Here is a 16424-nt window from a genome sequence, read left to right as displayed (position 1 = left end):
GATCTGGGATGCTCCTGAAGTGGCAACGCTGGGGAGCAGGTGGCGAGGCTGGCAGGGAGTGGCTTGCTTTAAGGCTGCCTAGTGAGGTGAAATTCCTAGTCAGGGTGCGTGATGGAGTAGAGAGTCAATCTCTTGACTGCTTTTCACCCCCCTCATTCTAGGAGAACAACTTCCAGCAGCCTGCATGTCTCAAATGCCTTCCCTCTTGTTTCTGCAGAGCTCGCAGCGCTTGGGTTTGCGACGAGAGGGAGGGATGATGTCTTGGGATCTGCCTTGCAGAAAAGCATCCTATGTAAAACTACCTGTCATTATTGCCTTGACAGGGAGATATCCCCTAATGCTTGTTCCCAAATGAGTGAATGTTGCTGCTGCTGTTTTGCGTAGTGCAGGGGGACCAGCCTCTGCCCGAAGGAGGCTACAATCTAAGATTCCACCCAGGGAAAGCAACAAGGAGGGAGGGACAGAGATACAGGTGAAAGTAAACAGCTGGCGGATACGCTGGCAGATTTACAGGTATTTTGGCTCAGGACTGAGCATACCTTGGTGCTGATTTGTTTAAATGCAAATTGCATCAGCTGATGGGTGGGGCGGGCTTGGTAAACATGGAGATGGGGGCGTAACCTTTCCCCTGCTACCTGAGAAAGATCCTTCCTCTGAACCTGCTGTTTGCACTGGGAGGAAATCCCCCGCTGGTGCCTGATCCTGTTAATTATCAGAGCGGAGCTGATGCAATTTGCATTTAAACAAATGTGCAGGTTTGATGCAAAGATGCCTTGGAAAGTCAGGCCAAGTCTAATTTGGCCCCAAACTTCCCAGAGGATGGGGATTAACAGGTTGTGCCAAAGACTTCCTGAAAACCGCCTGATCTGTAAGAATGCATTTACTTCTAGCACCCCGGCATTACAGGAAGTACCAAACTGCCCTGTTGAGAAAAGGGCAACAGAAATCAGCCATGAGATTTTGCGACTCCCCTGTGAAGGAAGGCTGCAGCATTTGGGATATCCCCCTCCCTCTGCCACAACACTGGAAATTGTGGGGCTCCAATGGAGTTGCATGTTGGACGGACAAAAGGAAGTATTTATTCACAGTGTAAACGATGCAATTCACTTCCAGAAGAGGTAGTGATGCTCAAGTTGGATGATGACGGTCACCTCCAGGCTTGACTACTGTAATTCGCTCTACGCGGGGCTGCCCTTGAAGCGGTCCCAGGAACTCCAGCGGGTGAAGAATGCTGCAGCGAGTTTCCTTATGGGGTCCCTGCCATGGGATCACATTCACCCAGTGCTTTTCTAGCTGCACTGGCTCCCGGTGGAGTACAGGGTCAGTTTCAAGGTGGTGGTTTTGACCTTTAAAGCCCTTCACGGCCTAGGACCCTCGTACCTACGGCACCGCCTCTCCTGGTATGCCCCACGGAGGAACTTAAGGTCCATAAATAGCAACACCCTAGAGGTCCCGGGCCCTAAGGAAGTCAGATCAGCCTCAACCAGAGCCAGGGCCTTCTCCACACTGGCCCCGGCCTGGTGGAACGCTCTGTCTCATGAGACCAGGGCCCTGCGGGATCTGATTTCTTTCTGCAGGGCCTGTAAGACAGAGTTGTTCCGCCTGGCCTTTGCTTGGAGCCAATTTGACTCCCTCCCCCTCTTTTCTTTTTCCTTTTTCCTTCTATGATGGAACTCCTATTTGGGGACTTCCCTGGTTTTTTTCTGGCCCATGTAGGACCAGTCTGGATAGTTGGCCTTGATGAAGACTTGACGTTTTCATCCCCAAAAAGTTTTTTGATTTGAGTTTCTACTGAAATGAGGCTGCATTTTAATGCTTTATTTTAATTTTGTTTTCAAGTTGTATTTAAATCAATTGTTGTTATACTTGGTTTTAGCCGCCCTGAGCCCGGTCTTGGCTGGGGAGGGCGGGGTATAAATAACATTTATTATTTCTTCTTCTTCTTCTTCCTCCATCATCTGAGGCAGAAGACCAGGGGCTGGAAGTCACAGGAGGTGGGCAGGATCCTGCTTGCAGTTTTCCCACAGGCGTCTGCAAACCCCAGACCATGAGCCTCAAATCCTATGACCAGCTGAGTTTGGCACATCTAAGCAACTCTGAGTGGGAGAAGGGAACACGTACTGGGAAATATTTTCAGAATTCATTCATTTCAGGCTTCTTGGGGTATGTCCCCTAGCTGAGGGCATGCCGTCTCACTTTGGAATCTAGAAAAAGCCCTGCATAGGTCAACCCAAAGGACCATCTATCTCGAACCTAGTTTCTCGAGTAGGGATGGGGTAGATTCAGTTCCTGTTTATAGCCAAATGCATCAAACCCACACATTCCCAAACAAGAACTAAGATACAGTCGCCCTTCGAGATTTCGGATTTCGCAATACAAAATTGTGTGTCGGGGGGGAATGCGCATGAAATATATCGGGGAAAGTAACATACCAAACCGCATTGTGTTACGGAAACCTGCTTGCAGAAATGTGGGCCTTCGTCAAAACTGCATGCAGAAATGTGTTTATTAGCAGTAATGTGCAGAAAGGTGCTGACGCATATTCACGCGGATGTTAAAAAAATAATACCCCCACATGTTGCTTCAAAAATGTGCAGAACTGAATTTTAAGATTGGAAAATCCGGAAACTGGGAGAAGTGAAACTGGCCCCCTACTCACAAGCAGCCTTTGGCCGCATGCCAGAGGTGGGTGGGACCAGCGCCAGAAGCAGGTGGAGCGAGGGATGGAAGAAACTTCCCTTTCTTTAGCCGGCCCGTGCAAAAATGCCAGAGGGTCATGCCATGCACAGAGCCCCTCATGTAGACAAGAGGGATCATAATATCACAAGAGGGATCATAATATCACATCCTGGGCAGGCCAGGGTGAAGGAGGGCCGCAACCACCTAAGAGAGGAGCCTGCTCGATCAGGCCGGTGGCTGGATCTCGTCCACATCCTGTTCTCACAGGGGCTGAAGGAGCCCACATGCAGGACTGGCGTCTTCTCCCCTCCTGCGCTTCCCAGGCCCTGGCATTCAGAAGCCGGGCACAGCAAGGCCATCATCGTAGCTGGTAGCCACCAACAGCATCGCCCTCCCAGCCTCTTTCATCCCTACATCTTGTGGCAGCCAGTTCCGTAGGTTAACTTTGTGCTGTGTGGAGATTTGGGCAGGGGATCCAGGTGCCCCTGTACAGTCGAAAGGAGCGTCTTTAAGGTGACCCCCGCCTACAACCCAGCCGGTGTGCGTGGTTTCCATTAAATTTAGCAGAAGTTCCTTCTGCCCCAGCACGCAGAGGATACAGTACTTCTTGCACCGTCCTTAAAATGTGGATTGGGGGGGACACACTCACCCTGCTGTGGCTCCAGTGAGGCTCATGGCCTGCCTTGCGAAGTTTTGACCCATGGCCTGATCTCTGAGTGGGCACCTGAGAGGTTTGCGGGTCAGTTTGACGGATTTCTACTGGGAAGTCAATCCTATTCTGTGTGTATGTGAATATGTGAGAGGCAGGGTGGTGCTGCAAACAAAATCTGGACTTGTTCAACAGTGTAGAGGTCAGGGTGCCAAACAGTGGCGTAGCGTGGGTTGTCAGCACCCGGGGCAAGGCAAGTAATTTGCGCCTCCTAACCCGTGGATTTGCGCCCCCTAACCCTAACCCCCAGATGTTGCGCCCGGTGCGGCCGGCCCCCCCTGCACCCCCCACGCTACGCCACTGGTGCCAAACTAGGGCCCGAGAGAGACCCGAATTCAAATCCCCCACTGGGTCCTGAAGTTGGTAGCAATGACAGGCATCACCTCTCAACCTAACCTACCTGGCCCGGTTGTTGTGGAGATGAAATGAAGCCTAGGACCTGGGAGAGACCAGAGTTCAAATGCCGCTCAGCTATCAAGCTCCCGACCTAGCCTACCTCACAGGGCTGTTGTGGGGATGGATTAGCAGGGGGAGATGAACCACGCTTGCCACCTTGAGCCCCTTGGGAGAGAAAAACGTGGGATCGATTAAGGCAACAAATACAAAGACTCAGCCGGGCATCCCTCCACGCCACGCAGGCTTGGCTCCCAAAGGAGGCGCACAGGGTCCCCGGTTCAGGTTCTGCAACCTCCCCAATAACCCGCGCGTCCCTTTGGGGGTCCTCTTCTCCAGAGGCGGGAGCTGGGGAGGCCGGCAGACCCGGTGAAGGGCGTGCACGCGCCTTGCTTGCTCTTTCCGAGGCCAGAGGCCTCTCCGTGCCGCCATCCCGCCTTTGCAAAAGACCCGATGCGCCAAAGGGCGCGCTTGCAAAGGGAGGCTCGGCGGTGCAAGGCTGCGGGGGAGCCCCTTGGCCAGGGAAGCGGGCGTGCAAGCGGCCCGTGCAGAAGCCGCGCATCTCTGCCCCCTCCCCGGCTTGCATTCCCCCCCCTCCTTTTCGCTTTGCAAGAGAGAGAGAGAATTGCTGCAATGTGCACCGAGGAGCCTCGTGAGTGAGTGAGGGCGGCGCAGCCAATCCGAGGCGCCCGCTCCGAAAGTTGCCTTTTATGGCGAGAGCGCCGCCGCGCTGCCCGTATAAAACCCGGCGACGCGGCGCCGGCCGGGCAGCCGTTAAGCGCTCTCTCTGCCGTGCGGGTCTCTGTTGCGCGCCGCCAAGCTTCCCTTTGGGCCGCCCCCGCCGCTCCTTTTGAAAAAGCCATCTGCCCCCCTGTTCTCCAGCAAGCAGCCTTGCCACTAACCAAAAGGTAAGCGCCTCTGGTTTGTTTTATTTTGATTTTTTGCATTTGCAAAAAAATGGAATCCGAAGGAGCGAGGGGGTGGGGTGGGATCTTGGCATTTGCAAAGAGTAAATGAACGTGCATGGGTTAAAAGGCTTCGTGGTGGGCTTCGGGGGGCTTTGGCACCCGGTTGCGTAAAGTTGCGCGTTGTTTGTGGCTCTTGGTGGCTCGCCCAAGAAAGGCGCGCGCCGGGTTTGGGTTGCTTTTCTGGGGAAGGAAGCCCTTTTTTTGGGGGGGGGGGTCTGGATTCTCGGAGATGGAGGCTCGCTCTGTAAAAGGGGAGCCGGGCTGCATCTCGAGGAGGGGGCGCGGTGTTGCAAAGGGCTTGGATTAATCGCATGTGCGTCAGCCTTCCGCGGAGAAGCCGCGAGGTTCTCTTTGCACGGAGTTCGGGATGGGTGGGTGTGTTGGGGGGGGGATTTGAGGTTTCCTGGTAGGATCGCGCGCCCCCTTTCCCGAGCCCTTTGCGCCGGTGCCTTTGGACTCGGCGTTCCGGGCTGCGCAATGGGCTGCGCGCCTAAGCCGCGGCGCGCCTGGGATTTACAACTCCGGAGTAAAGCGCTCGAGGGGGGGGGGGTGCCGAGAAACGGGAGGTCTTTTGCTCAGCTTTTGTTAACGGAGAGAGAAGGATCTCCTCCCCCCGGAGCTAAAAAGAAGGCAGCTGGGTTTGCGCGGGGTTTTTTCCCTGTTCGTGGGAACGCGTTGACGCGAGTCTCGCCTTGCGCCAGCCAACGGCCTGGCCCGAGGAGACCCGGTCAGAGCTTGGCGACTCTTCCTAGGCATTCCCGGGCCTGGTAGGCTCCGTTTCCGGGCTGGTGGTCGGTTTTCCGTGGGGCCTTTTTCTCCCCCGCCGCCCCCAAAAGGGGGATTTATTGCAAAGTGCAAAGATGGTGGGCTTGACTTGCCTGGGTAAGATTGGCCATGCTGGCAGGCAGTTGGCTTTAAGGGAGGGGGGTTGTTGGAGAGCTGCTCCCCCACCCTTTCTCCTGAGTCCCCCCCCCAAGAGGGAGGTGGGGGCAGCACCCAAACGTGCCAGGGTGTGCCTCGAGAAGGAGGGGGGCTGTTTCCGGTGGTGGGAGCCGGCATGTCTATTGTATTGGTGGAGCACATGGGGGGGGGAGGGAGGTGCCTTTTGGGGAGGGGAAGCCGATCAATCATTCACGGAGGGGCTGCCCCACCCATGTGGGTGATGGGCGCTCTTTTGTCTCCTTGGAGCAGCTCTCGATCCTTCGGTGGGGGAAGGAGGAGCAGGAAGCCTTGTCTGTGTGTTATTTCTTTGGGGGGGGGACACTGGCTGCCCTAGAGGGCTCTCCCCCCCCCATAAAGAACATTTACTTCTTTGCTCAAGTACCAAAAAGTCCCCTCTCTCTTCTTTCAGCTCTTTGGCCTTTTCCTTTTAAGCTTCCTGGCGCAGAGTGGCACGGCGCTAGTCCTCATTGAGAACCTTCCATTGTGTTTTATCTTTATAATAAAAGACTTCAGCGGCCGGCTGCTCTGGAGAGGGGTGGGGTCTGCTACGGCCAAGTGGGGAAGTAGTATAGGGCATGCAGCTCCTGGATGGAAATTCCCCATTTTTTTAAGTACTGCTGAATTATTTGCGGCTTACTCCGAAACAAACGGGGAGTTGAGATGCTGCTCCTTTTTTGCGGGTGGGGAAGCGGAATTTGCTCTTGGGAGTTAATGCCCGGGAGAGTCATCCTTCCCTCCGAGCCCAGAAATAGCATCTTAATCTTCGGCCGGGGACAAAGGGCCCTGGTCATGCCAGCCCCCCCTTGCAGGAAGGCGAGGCAGACGGTGCCCCCCTTCTCTTAAAAATCATTGGGAGGAATATTCTTGCTCCTTCCTCGCTTTTAAGCCGCATCTTGGCTTGCGAGACTAGCAGGACAAACAGGTTGGCGCGCTGCTGTTCTGAGCTGGGTGCGGACGCCAGAGCCCTTGCGCTTTTTGAAAAATAACCTATAGGGTGTAACTTGCCCTAGTTTCGGGGCAAGACCGTTAAGGTCTTATCTTGCCTGAAAGGGGTGTTGAGATGAGCTGCCTGCGCCACTCCTGGGAGTGGCCCTCAGACATATGCTCCTCTCTGGAGAGGGTGGGGGGGAGGCGTGGCCTCCCTCCCCATCCAGCCCTCCGATATCTGGCTGCACAGCTCGCCTTTCTCCCAACCATTGCCTTTTATGGTAATAATGCGAGACGGGGAGCAGAGGACTTCCTTTGTCCCAAATCTGCACAGAGGAGGCGGGGGCAGGGGCCCCCTGGCGGCGGCGGGCGGCAAGCGCCGCGCGATGACAAAACAGGAAGCTGGGGAGGAAGTTGGGGTGGGCGGGGGCCAGCCTGCGCCATTAAATCCCCAGAAGGAGAAGTGGGTGGGGTGGTTGCGCTTAGCGGCAGGTGGCGCCGAGTGCGAAACCAGCACCCTGCGGAAGAGACGGTGCTTGGATCCAGCTGCCTCATTGCCAACTCTTCCTTTTTGTTTCCTCCTTTTACAGACCGCCATGGATGATGATATCGCTGCCCTCGTGGTTGACAACGGCTCCGGAATGTGCAAAGCCGGTTTTGCCGGGGACGACGCCCCTCGCGCAGTGTTCCCCTCCATCGTTGGTCGCCCCAGACACCAGGTATGTCGCTTGCCAGGGCCTCCTAGGCTCAAAAGTGAGTTTAAACGCATTGCAGGTCTCTAACAAAGTATAGTTGGTAGGTCTCTAAATCGGATGATGCTGCTGCTGCCAACTTGTGCCTGACACTGATAGTTTTAAGTGCCCTTTCACTACCAACACCAGGTCCATGTCATCTGCTAATTTCTCTTCCCCCCCCCCCCAGCCTTGCAGCTGGAGGTACAAGGAGGGGTTGAACCCAGGGGCCAAGTGTGTACAAAAGCAAACCAGGGCCCTTCCTCACAATGATATCTGCCCCCTTTTGAAAAAGCTTGGAATAAATTAGTAGCCTCGAAATAAATTTCAGCAGTGGACGGCGCTCTAGATGGGCAAGCACTTTTAGCTGGGAGTTTTTCTCCTCTGTGCCAGCAAGTGAAATTTAAAAGTCTCTTCCTCGCTTGGGGCTTCCCAAAGCCTTTATACAGAAAAGAGGCAGTGATGAAGGGGCTGCCCCAGGTGTGGAAATGGCACCCCACCCTGGGCTCCTTCACAATCGAGTCTCCTTGAGCACCAGGAACTTTAAAGACAAGCCACGCCTGCTGCTTTTTGTGCCCGGTGCTGGGCTTCTGCTAAAGGCTGGCTCTGGTGCCTGCTTGTGTTCTGATGCCTCTTGTCTCTCCTGCCAGGGTGTGATGGTTGGCATGGGCCAGAAGGACAGCTATGTTGGTGACGAGGCACAGAGTAAAAGGGGCATTCTGACCCTGAAGTACCCCATTGAACACGGCATTGTCACCAACTGGGATGACATGGAGAAGATCTGGCACCACACCTTCTACAACGAGCTGAGAGTCGCCCCAGAAGAGCATCCTGTGTTGCTGACAGAAGCTCCCCTGAACCCCAAAGCCAACAGAGAAAAGATGACGCAGGTACGTGCTGGCAGAGCCCCGCTTCCGCACACCTTTCTTCCCCCTCCCCTGCCAACGTGCAAGAAGGCTACCTGTCAACATTCCCATTTTCTTTTTGCTCATCTTTCTCCTCTTTTGCCCATCTCTGCAGGGGTTTCCTTTCCGGGTCTGAATTTCTCTTGCTGGATCTTGAAAGGTTTTTATCTCTCCTGAATTGGCTTTTCTTTTCTCCTCCCAACATGCTCGCAGCACTCTTTTCCACTAACCCTTTTGACTTTGTTTTTGAGTGACTTCTGTAACATTTCCTGTGTTGTGAAACGGGGGCGGCGCGGGCAGAGTTTGCCACTATGCAAGCTGGTTGCATCAATTGTGTGGGGGCCCATGGCTGCCTAAGCATGGGCTGACCATCTGGGTGGTACAGGCTGTGACCTGTTGAGCATGAGTTTTGGGTGCCCCTGGGGCTTCCGGGTTCTTGACGGTCTCCCCTGTGCTCTTCCAGATCATGTTCGAGACTTTCAACACCCCAGCCATGTACGTAGCCATCCAGGCCGTGCTGTCCCTGTACGCCTCCGGCCGCACGACAGGCATCGTGATGGACTCTGGCGACGGCGTCACCCACACTGTGCCCATCTACGAAGGCTACGCCCTGCCCCACGCCATCCTCCGTCTGGACCTGGCGGGCCGCGACTTGACCGACTACCTCATGAAGATCTTGACCGAGAGAGGCTACAGCTTCACCACCACGGCCGAGAGGGAAATCGTGCGCGACATCAAAGAGAAGCTCTGCTACGTTGCGCTGGACTTCGAGCAGGAGATGGCGACCGCGGCCTCCAGTTCCTCTCTGGAGAAGAGCTATGAGCTTCCTGACGGCCAAGTGATCACCATTGGCAACGAGAGGTTCAGATGCCCAGAAGCCCTCTTCCAGCCCTCTTTCCTGGGTAATCTTTTTTTTGCAAAGCTGTTCCCTCAAAACATAGCCTTGGCAGAAATTGGGGTGTAGAACTCCCAAGAGTGGCATCTGTAGTCTAGCAGAATGTGGAGGGTGTGGGTAAAACCAAGGTTTCGGTTGTGTGTTGGGGGAACTTTGTCCTGGGTCCGAGGCATTAAAAGTTTTTTCACCTTCCGGCAGGTATGGAATCCTGCGGCATCCACGAAACCACCTTCAACTCCATCATGAAGTGCGACGTGGACATCCGTAAAGACCTGTATGCCAACACCGTCCTGTCTGGCGGCACCACCATGTACCCAGGCATCGCTGACAGAATGCAGAAGGAGATCACAGCCCTGGCACCCAGCACAATGAAAATCAAGGTGAGCTTTCTGTTTTCAGCTTACACACTCTTCAGCCAGTGGAGCCACAGGAGACTTGGCGTTGCTTTTAAGCAGGTCCTTCTGTAGCTAACTCTGCCGCCTGGAGGACTCTGGTTTCAAAGTGTCCTCTGCAGCCGCTGAAAGATTGTGTTTGGCCCATCTCCTTGTCGTGAAGCTGTGTGCATAAATCACATCCTTGGGATTTGGGGCCTGCGAAGGATCCTACCAACTCTACAAAGAGCTGCCATGATCTCTGGCAGGGGTTGGGAATAATGGCCAGTGGTTGGGAGTTTGAGTTCAGCAACTGCTTGTTTTCTACCAGGGTTATAGTCATTGTTAGATTTTGTGAATGGGCAACACCTGAGCACTCAGGTGAGCTTCTGTAGCCTTTTTCATGGCTGAAACCTTTTCACCCCCTGCCTGTGGAGTCTTAACAAGTTCTGCAACGCTTTCTCCCAACAGATCATTGCTCCACCAGAGCGCAAATACTCTGTCTGGATTGGCGGTTCCATCCTTGCCTCCCTGTCGACCTTCCAGCAGATGTGGATCAGCAAGCAGGAGTACGACGAATCTGGGCCCTCCATCGTCCACCGCAAATGCTTCTAAACAGGACTTAGTTACCATGATAACAATTATCCCCCTTTTTTGACAAAAAACCCCATTACTGCGCGTTTAAAAAAAGTGAGAGTTGAGATTGGCATGGCTTTCTTTGTTTTGGCGCTTGACTCAGGATATAAAACTGGAATGATGAAAAGTTGACGGCAACAGTCTTTTAGAAAAATAATAATTGTGTTGGAGCGAACATCCCCCCCAAAGTTCTGCAATGCATCTGAGGACTTTGATTGTACATTTGTGTTCTTCCTCTTCCTTCCTTTTTTTTTAAAATAAGTCATTCCAAATATTGAGAGGAAGTTAAACCGGCCTCTGCTGAGGCAACAGCCCAGCTTTTGAAGGAGCAGGAGCACTTTCTGGTGTTGCAGGAAAGGATTGCTTGTACTTAGAAACCTCCCCCCTCCCAAATGTAATCCAACAAGTGTCTTTTCTGTATCTTGCGCCTTAAAACGAAAAAAACACTTGGTCCTCTTCCAATTTTTGTTTACTTTTGGCCATGCAAAAAAACCAATAATAGAAATGGGCTGTGTAGGTTTATCTTCTTCCCAATCTCTAGATGTGAAGGTTTACAGTGTACCCCCCTTCCCCCTCCCAGAGCTGGGGGAGCCCTTACCCAAATTTGGTGCCAGTATGTATACGGGGATACGGTGGGGGTGAAAACTGTACACTGACTTTAAACAGTTCCAATAAAGATGCACATGATAGACTTTTGCCTCTTCGTGTCAAGTCTCTGGTCCACGCAGCCTGGGTTTGGTTGGGGCAAAGAAGAGGGTCATAGAAATAGAACGGCAGAGGTGGAAGGAACCCCAAGAGAATGTGGGGAGGGTGGGGGGAGTTTGTCCCCAGGGCCGGTTCTGATACCGGCAAGATCAATTGCCAATCTGGGAAGTGTTGCCAAACCAAGCTGCTAGTCTAGTTGGAGTAATGTATGGTCCAAGTCAGCCACAGGGATTCCATACATGAACTTCCTTCCCTTGCCAAGGTAGAAAGCAGTCTGACTACAACTTGGAACAAGCATGAAACTAGTACAAGAACCTGGGGCCATCCCAGTTCCTATCAGCCGTAGCCTATAGGGTCTCTGGTTGGGGATGAGCGGCCTGGCACCATTTGGAAAGCCCTGGCCTTGTGCTCAAAAGCGCTCCTCGGGTGCAAGTTCTGCCTGCTTACAGGCCTGGGCTTTGAACCACTGCTGCAGAAACAACTCATGAAGCCTAAGGGCTGAGCAGAGTTGGATGCAGCCTGCTTACCCTAAGCTTCAAGCAAAAGCCTCTTGACGTAGTTTCATGCAGGCAGGCAGACTATGGTGCTGAATACTAATAATGTGCAGGGGCAGGATTAACTGGACAATGCCTGTCCTTTTCCCTTTTGACTTCATTTTCTGTATGGGCTTGAGGGCAGGTATATAGAGTAGAATCATAGAGTTGGAAGAGACCACAAGGGCCATCGAGTCCAACCCCCTGCCAAGCAGGAAACACCACCAGAGCACTCCTGACATGGTTGTCAAGCCTCTGCTTAAAGACCTCCAAAGAAGGAGACTCCACCACACTCCTTGGCAGCAAATTCCACTGTCGAACAGCTCTTACTGTCAGGAAGTTCTTCCTAATGTTCAAGTGGAATCTTCTTTCTTGTAGTTTGGATCCATTGCTCCGTGTCCGCTTCTCTGGAGCAGCAGAAAACAACCTTTCTCCCTCCTCTATGTGACATCCTTTTATATATTTGAACATGGCTATCATATCACCCCTTAACCTCCTCTTCTCCAGGCTAAACATGCCCAGCTCCCTTAGCCGTTCCTCATAAGGCATCGTTTCCAGGCCTTTGGCCATTTTGGTTGCCCTCCTCCATATGAAGTATATAAACATGGTTCCATTTCAGGGTGAGTTCTGCCTTTTGATCTACTAAGATCTGCAGTTCTAGCTACTTCTAGGTGCATTCAAGGACCATTGGGCTGGCAATTCAAAGCAGCCAGAAGCCCTGGGAGCCTGACCCAGGCGCTTTGCTCTGGTTTGTGCTGAAATGGTCCTCTTGGTACTGGAGGTTCTACTGGGCTGAGGGGCTGGGATGCTGCACAGGATGGTAGAAACCAAAGAACAGTAGCTGCTTCAGTTTGGCACCTTGAGTATAGTATTTAGAAGCATTTCTAATTATAAAAAGCCATTCAGCTCTCAGATGGCAGCCTGCACCCCCGATACTGTACTGAGTTAGAACTGGTGAAAATAAGTCTAGAACTGACCCAAGCTCTTAATATTACTCTATCCTTATGCAGAATCTTTTTAGTTGCAAACACAAGCAAATAGGTATTAATCCCCTAGCACAGAGATTTCTCTCCTGAGACTCCCGGATTCCATCCGCTTGCCCAAGTTGGCCTTGCAACAGGAACAGGGGTCTGCAATCCTATCCAGTGTGGTCAAAAGGAGCACTTGCTGGTTCCTTCAGATGTTGGTCGCATGTGTGACCACTTTGTGGCGCTCATCTCTCCTTAGAGCCAGTGTGGTGTAGTGGTTAAGAGCGGTAGTCTCGTAATCTGGTGAACCGGGTTCGCGTCTCCGCTCCTCCACATGCAGCTGCTGGGTGACCTTGGGCTAGTCACACTTCTCTGAAGTCTCTCAGCCCCACTCACCTCACAGAGTGTTTGTTGTGGGGGTGGAAGGCAAAGGAGAATGTTAGCCGCTTTGAGACTCCTGAAGTGGAGTGAAAGGCGGGATATCAAATCCAAACTCCTCTTCTTCTTCTTCTTATTGGCCAAGGGAGCTTCTGGGTCATGTGGCCAGCAGGACTAAGCTGCTTCTGGCGAACCAGAGCAGCGCACGGAAATGCCATTTACCTTCCTGCCGGAGCGGTACCTATTGATCTACTTGCACTTTAACGTGCTTTCAAACTGCTAGGTTGGCAGGAGCAGGGACCGCGCAACGGGAGCTCACCTTGTCGAACCGCCGACCTTCTGATCGGCAAGCCCTAGGCTCTGCGGTTTGACCCCACAGCTCCACCCGTGTTCCTTAGTCCTTCCCTTAAAGATGGGCCCTCCTTGAGTGACGTCAACTGCCAATGGTCATTTGAGATGCAGCTGAGCAACCTTAGGGAAGCTTGGCAAGCAGTGCCAGCCTGGCAATACTGGCCTCTCTGCAGTGCCTGGAATCCAGGGTGCACTGCTTCTAACAGGAGGTGAAGGAATGAGTTAATGGACAGCCATTGAGAGCAGATTCCTTTCTGGCTGTCTTGAAGGAGGCTTGCCCACCTTCCATGTACCTTTTGCCAGAATCCTGTCCCGCCTTCCTTAGACACTGGCTGGGCTGTTTTCAGTCCAGGTGTTTTGAATAGCAGGTGCCTGTTGCTATTTAAAAGGGATCCAGTGGATTCATGGAGGAGAGGAGGTCTGTTGATGGTTACTAGTGAGGATGGCGCTCTAGAGATCTCCAGGATCAGAAGCAAGGTCCCTGATAGTGGGTTTTGCAGACAGGCTCCTTCCTGTGAGGGATGGGGTGCTGGATGAGGAGACGGACCTCAGGGCTGATCTTGCTCTCCTGAAAACTTCCAGTAACGTTTACCTGAATGAGTTGAACCAAGGAAATGGGGTGTGTGTCTTTCTCACTAGCAGTTCTGCAAAAAGGATTTACAGTACAGATGGTTCTTTAAAGCGAGCAGAGTGTTTCTCCCTTAATAATGTAACGCTAGAACTGATGAGCACCCAAAGAAGATGAATATTAGAAGCTTCAGGGCAGAGAAAAGAAAGTCATTTTTTACCTAAAGGTAAAGGAACCCCTGACCATTAGCTCCAGTCGTGACCGACTCTGGGGTTGCGGCGCTCATCTCGCTTTACTGGCCGAGGGAGCTGGCATACAGCTTCCGGGTCATGGGGCCAGCATCACTAAGCCGCTTCTGGCGAACCAGAGCAGCGCACGGAAACGCCGTTTACCTTCCTGCCGGAGCGGTACCTATTGACCTACTTGCACTATGACGTGCTTTCGAACTGCTAGGTTGGCAGGAGCAGGGACATAGCAACAGGAGCTCATCCCGTCGCGGGGATTCGAACCGCCGACCTTCTGATCGGCAAGCCCTAGCCTCTGTGGTTTAACCCACAGCGCCACCTGCGTCCCTTCCATTTTTTACCTAGAGCAGAGTTTAAACTTTGGAACACCCTCCCTCAGGAGACAGGGATGACCACCAACTTAGAATCAGAGAATCATAGTGCTGGAAGCAACTCTTAGGGTCGTCTAGTTCAACCCTGCAATGCGGGAATTTCAACTAAAGCATCCATGACAGATGACCGTCCAGCGTCTGCTTAAAAACCTCCCAAGAAGCAGAGGCCACTATTTCCCGGGGGAGTCTTCCTGATGTTTAGTCATGTTGAAGCCATGGGTTCGAGTCCTCCCCTCCAGAGCAGGAGAAGCCAAGCTTGCTCCCTCTTCCATGTGGCTTTCATGGGAAGATGGCTATTGTAGCTCCCCCCAGTCTGCTTTTCTCCAGACTAAACATGCCAACTCAACCGTTCCTCCTAAGGCTTGGTTTCCAGACCCTTGATCAACCTGGATGGCTTTAATAGAGGTTTAGACAAAATCATGGAGGAGAGGGCTATGATGCCTATGTCCTGTGTCCACCGTCAAAGGCCAATATGCCTCTGAATACAGGCAGCTCAGTAGTTGATTAGCGCATGGTGCCGATAACTCCAAAGTTGCGGGTTCGATTCCTATATGGGAGAGCTGCCTATTCCTCATTGCAGGGGTTTGGACTACATGATCCTAAGGGTCCCTTCAAACTCTAAGATCCTATGACCATATAAGCCTAGGGGAGGGATACATTTGGCCGCCACACTACAGTTCCCATCCCTCTGCGCGAGGCATTAACCGCAGCCCTAGCCATGTCTGCTCAGAAGTCAACCCTGCTGAATTCTGAGCGGAGTCGGGATTTCAGCCTCCGCTGTCCTTAATAATCCATATTTGCTGCAAGGAATTTAAGAGCCCTGCTGGAACAGGTGAAACCAGAGTCCACAAGCACAATTGCACTCTTGCTGCTGCCCCACAGCAGCTGGCATTTGGAGGCCCACGGTCTCTCATCCGGAGGTAGCAAACAGAGCCATCGTGACTTGCAGCCTAGTCTGCCTAGTCCTCCTTTTAAAGCCATTTATGTGGTAACAATTGCCAGTCCCTGTCTCTCAGGTAGTCTGGCACAGGCTCTCTCTTTCCTTAGAAGTTTTAAAGCAGAGGACGGGTGACCATCTGCCAGGGGATTCCTAGAATAGTAGAGGTGGAAGGGCTCTCGAGGGTCACCTAGTCCAGCCCCCTGCAATGCAGCAATCTCAGCTAAAATATCCAGGACAGATGGACCTCCAAGCGCTGCTTAAAAACTTTCCAGGAAGAAGAGGGAGTCCATTCCGCTGTCAATCAGCTGCAATTCTTGAGCTGCAATTCCCGCATTGCAGAGGGTTGGGCTAGATGACCCCGCGGGGCCCCTCCAAACTCTACAGTTAGGAAGCTGCTTTATACCAAGTCAGACCTACCTCGCAGGGTTGTTGTGAGGACTAACAGGGGGAGAGGGAGAGCTATGGACGCCGCCTCGGGAGGAAGGTGGGATGCCCTCAGTCACTATGCAAATAAAAGCGGGCATGTTTTGGATAGCAGCCTAAAAGCAAGAAATCTGAGTGCCGGCTCTTTATTTTGGCCGGCCAATGCCACTCCCAAGATGGCGTCCGGGACACGATGGTACACACAGGAAAAGAGAGGGAGGCAGAGAGAGAGAAATAGACGGAGACATAACGAGGAATATAGAGGCAGAAACGCTATTCCCGCGCCAGCGCCGGACGGAGGCGGAGAAGCTGGAGAAGAGGCGGCTCTGAGGGGGCGAACCTTCTCAAGATGGCGCCTCCGCTTTCTTCCGCCTCTCCCCAAATGGCGCCTCTGAGGCGGCCGGGGAGCGGAAGTGAGGTCAGGAGCGCGCCGGAAGCTGCTGAGTCCTCGTCTCCGCCGGCTGGGAGGCTGCGCGTGAGGAAGGGCCGGCGGCCGGGGCAGAGGCGGAGGCGCTTTCGGAGGCCGAGGCCCGCCGACCATGGCCTCCCCGGGAGAGGTAACCCCGCGGAACGAGGCGCGGCAGCAGCATCAGCCAGGCCTGGGTGTCCATGGCAACCCCGGCTCCCCTGCCCCTCGCGTGTCCATGGCAACCGCTCCCAGCAGCTCTTCCCGGGGGCGAACGTCTGAAGCGGCCCTGTCGCGTGTCGGGAGGGGGGGGGGAAGCGGCCCAGTCAGTGCCGCCTGCTGCTTGTCACGGAGGGAACGGGAGGGTTCGGCTCCTCGGC

The 16424-nt window shown here is 53.4% G+C and overlaps 2 protein-coding genes and 1 long non-coding RNA gene across 6 annotated transcripts in view; 2 read left to right on the top strand and 1 right to left on the bottom strand.

Moving 5' to 3' along the window:
- LOC310664603 overlaps nucleotides 1-16424 on the bottom strand; it is a 404468-nt gene that overhangs the window by 282105 nt on the left and 105939 nt on the right. The gene's annotated exons all lie outside the window — the stretch shown is intronic.
- On the top strand, nucleotides 3951-10847 carry ACTB (actin beta). The gene is made up of 6 exons (XM_083413680.1): nucleotides 3951-4689; nucleotides 7209-7337; nucleotides 8000-8239; nucleotides 8718-9156; nucleotides 9348-9529; nucleotides 9992-10847. Exons 2-6 carry the CDS (start codon nucleotides 7215-7217, stop codon nucleotides 10133-10135), a joined length of 1128 nt encoding a protein of 375 aa, XP_083269806.1. The 5' UTR covers nucleotides 3951-4689; nucleotides 7209-7214; the 3' UTR covers nucleotides 10136-10847.
- FBXL18 (F-box and leucine rich repeat protein 18) overlaps nucleotides 16064-16424 on the top strand; it is a 35511-nt gene continuing 35150 nt past the window's right edge. For all 4 annotated transcript variants that reach the window (XR_014504911.1, XR_014504912.1, XR_014504913.1 and 1 more), the window contains exon 1: nucleotides 16064-16195. Coding sequence is in view for 1 of the 4 variants with exons in the window: in XM_083413513.1 (XP_083269639.1) it covers nucleotides 16178-16195 (18 nt within the window). In the remaining 3 variants the exon portion in view is untranslated. The remainder of the gene's footprint in view (nucleotides 16196-16424) is intronic.

This window comes from Podarcis tiliguerta, assembly GCF_965153285.1.
Source record: "Podarcis tiliguerta genome assembly, chromosome: 14".
Taxonomy (NCBI): domain Eukaryota; kingdom Metazoa; phylum Chordata; class Lepidosauria; order Squamata; family Lacertidae; genus Podarcis; species Podarcis tiliguerta.
Note: the sequence above shows the minus strand (reverse complement) of the source record. Positions and strands in the feature narration are given on the sequence as shown.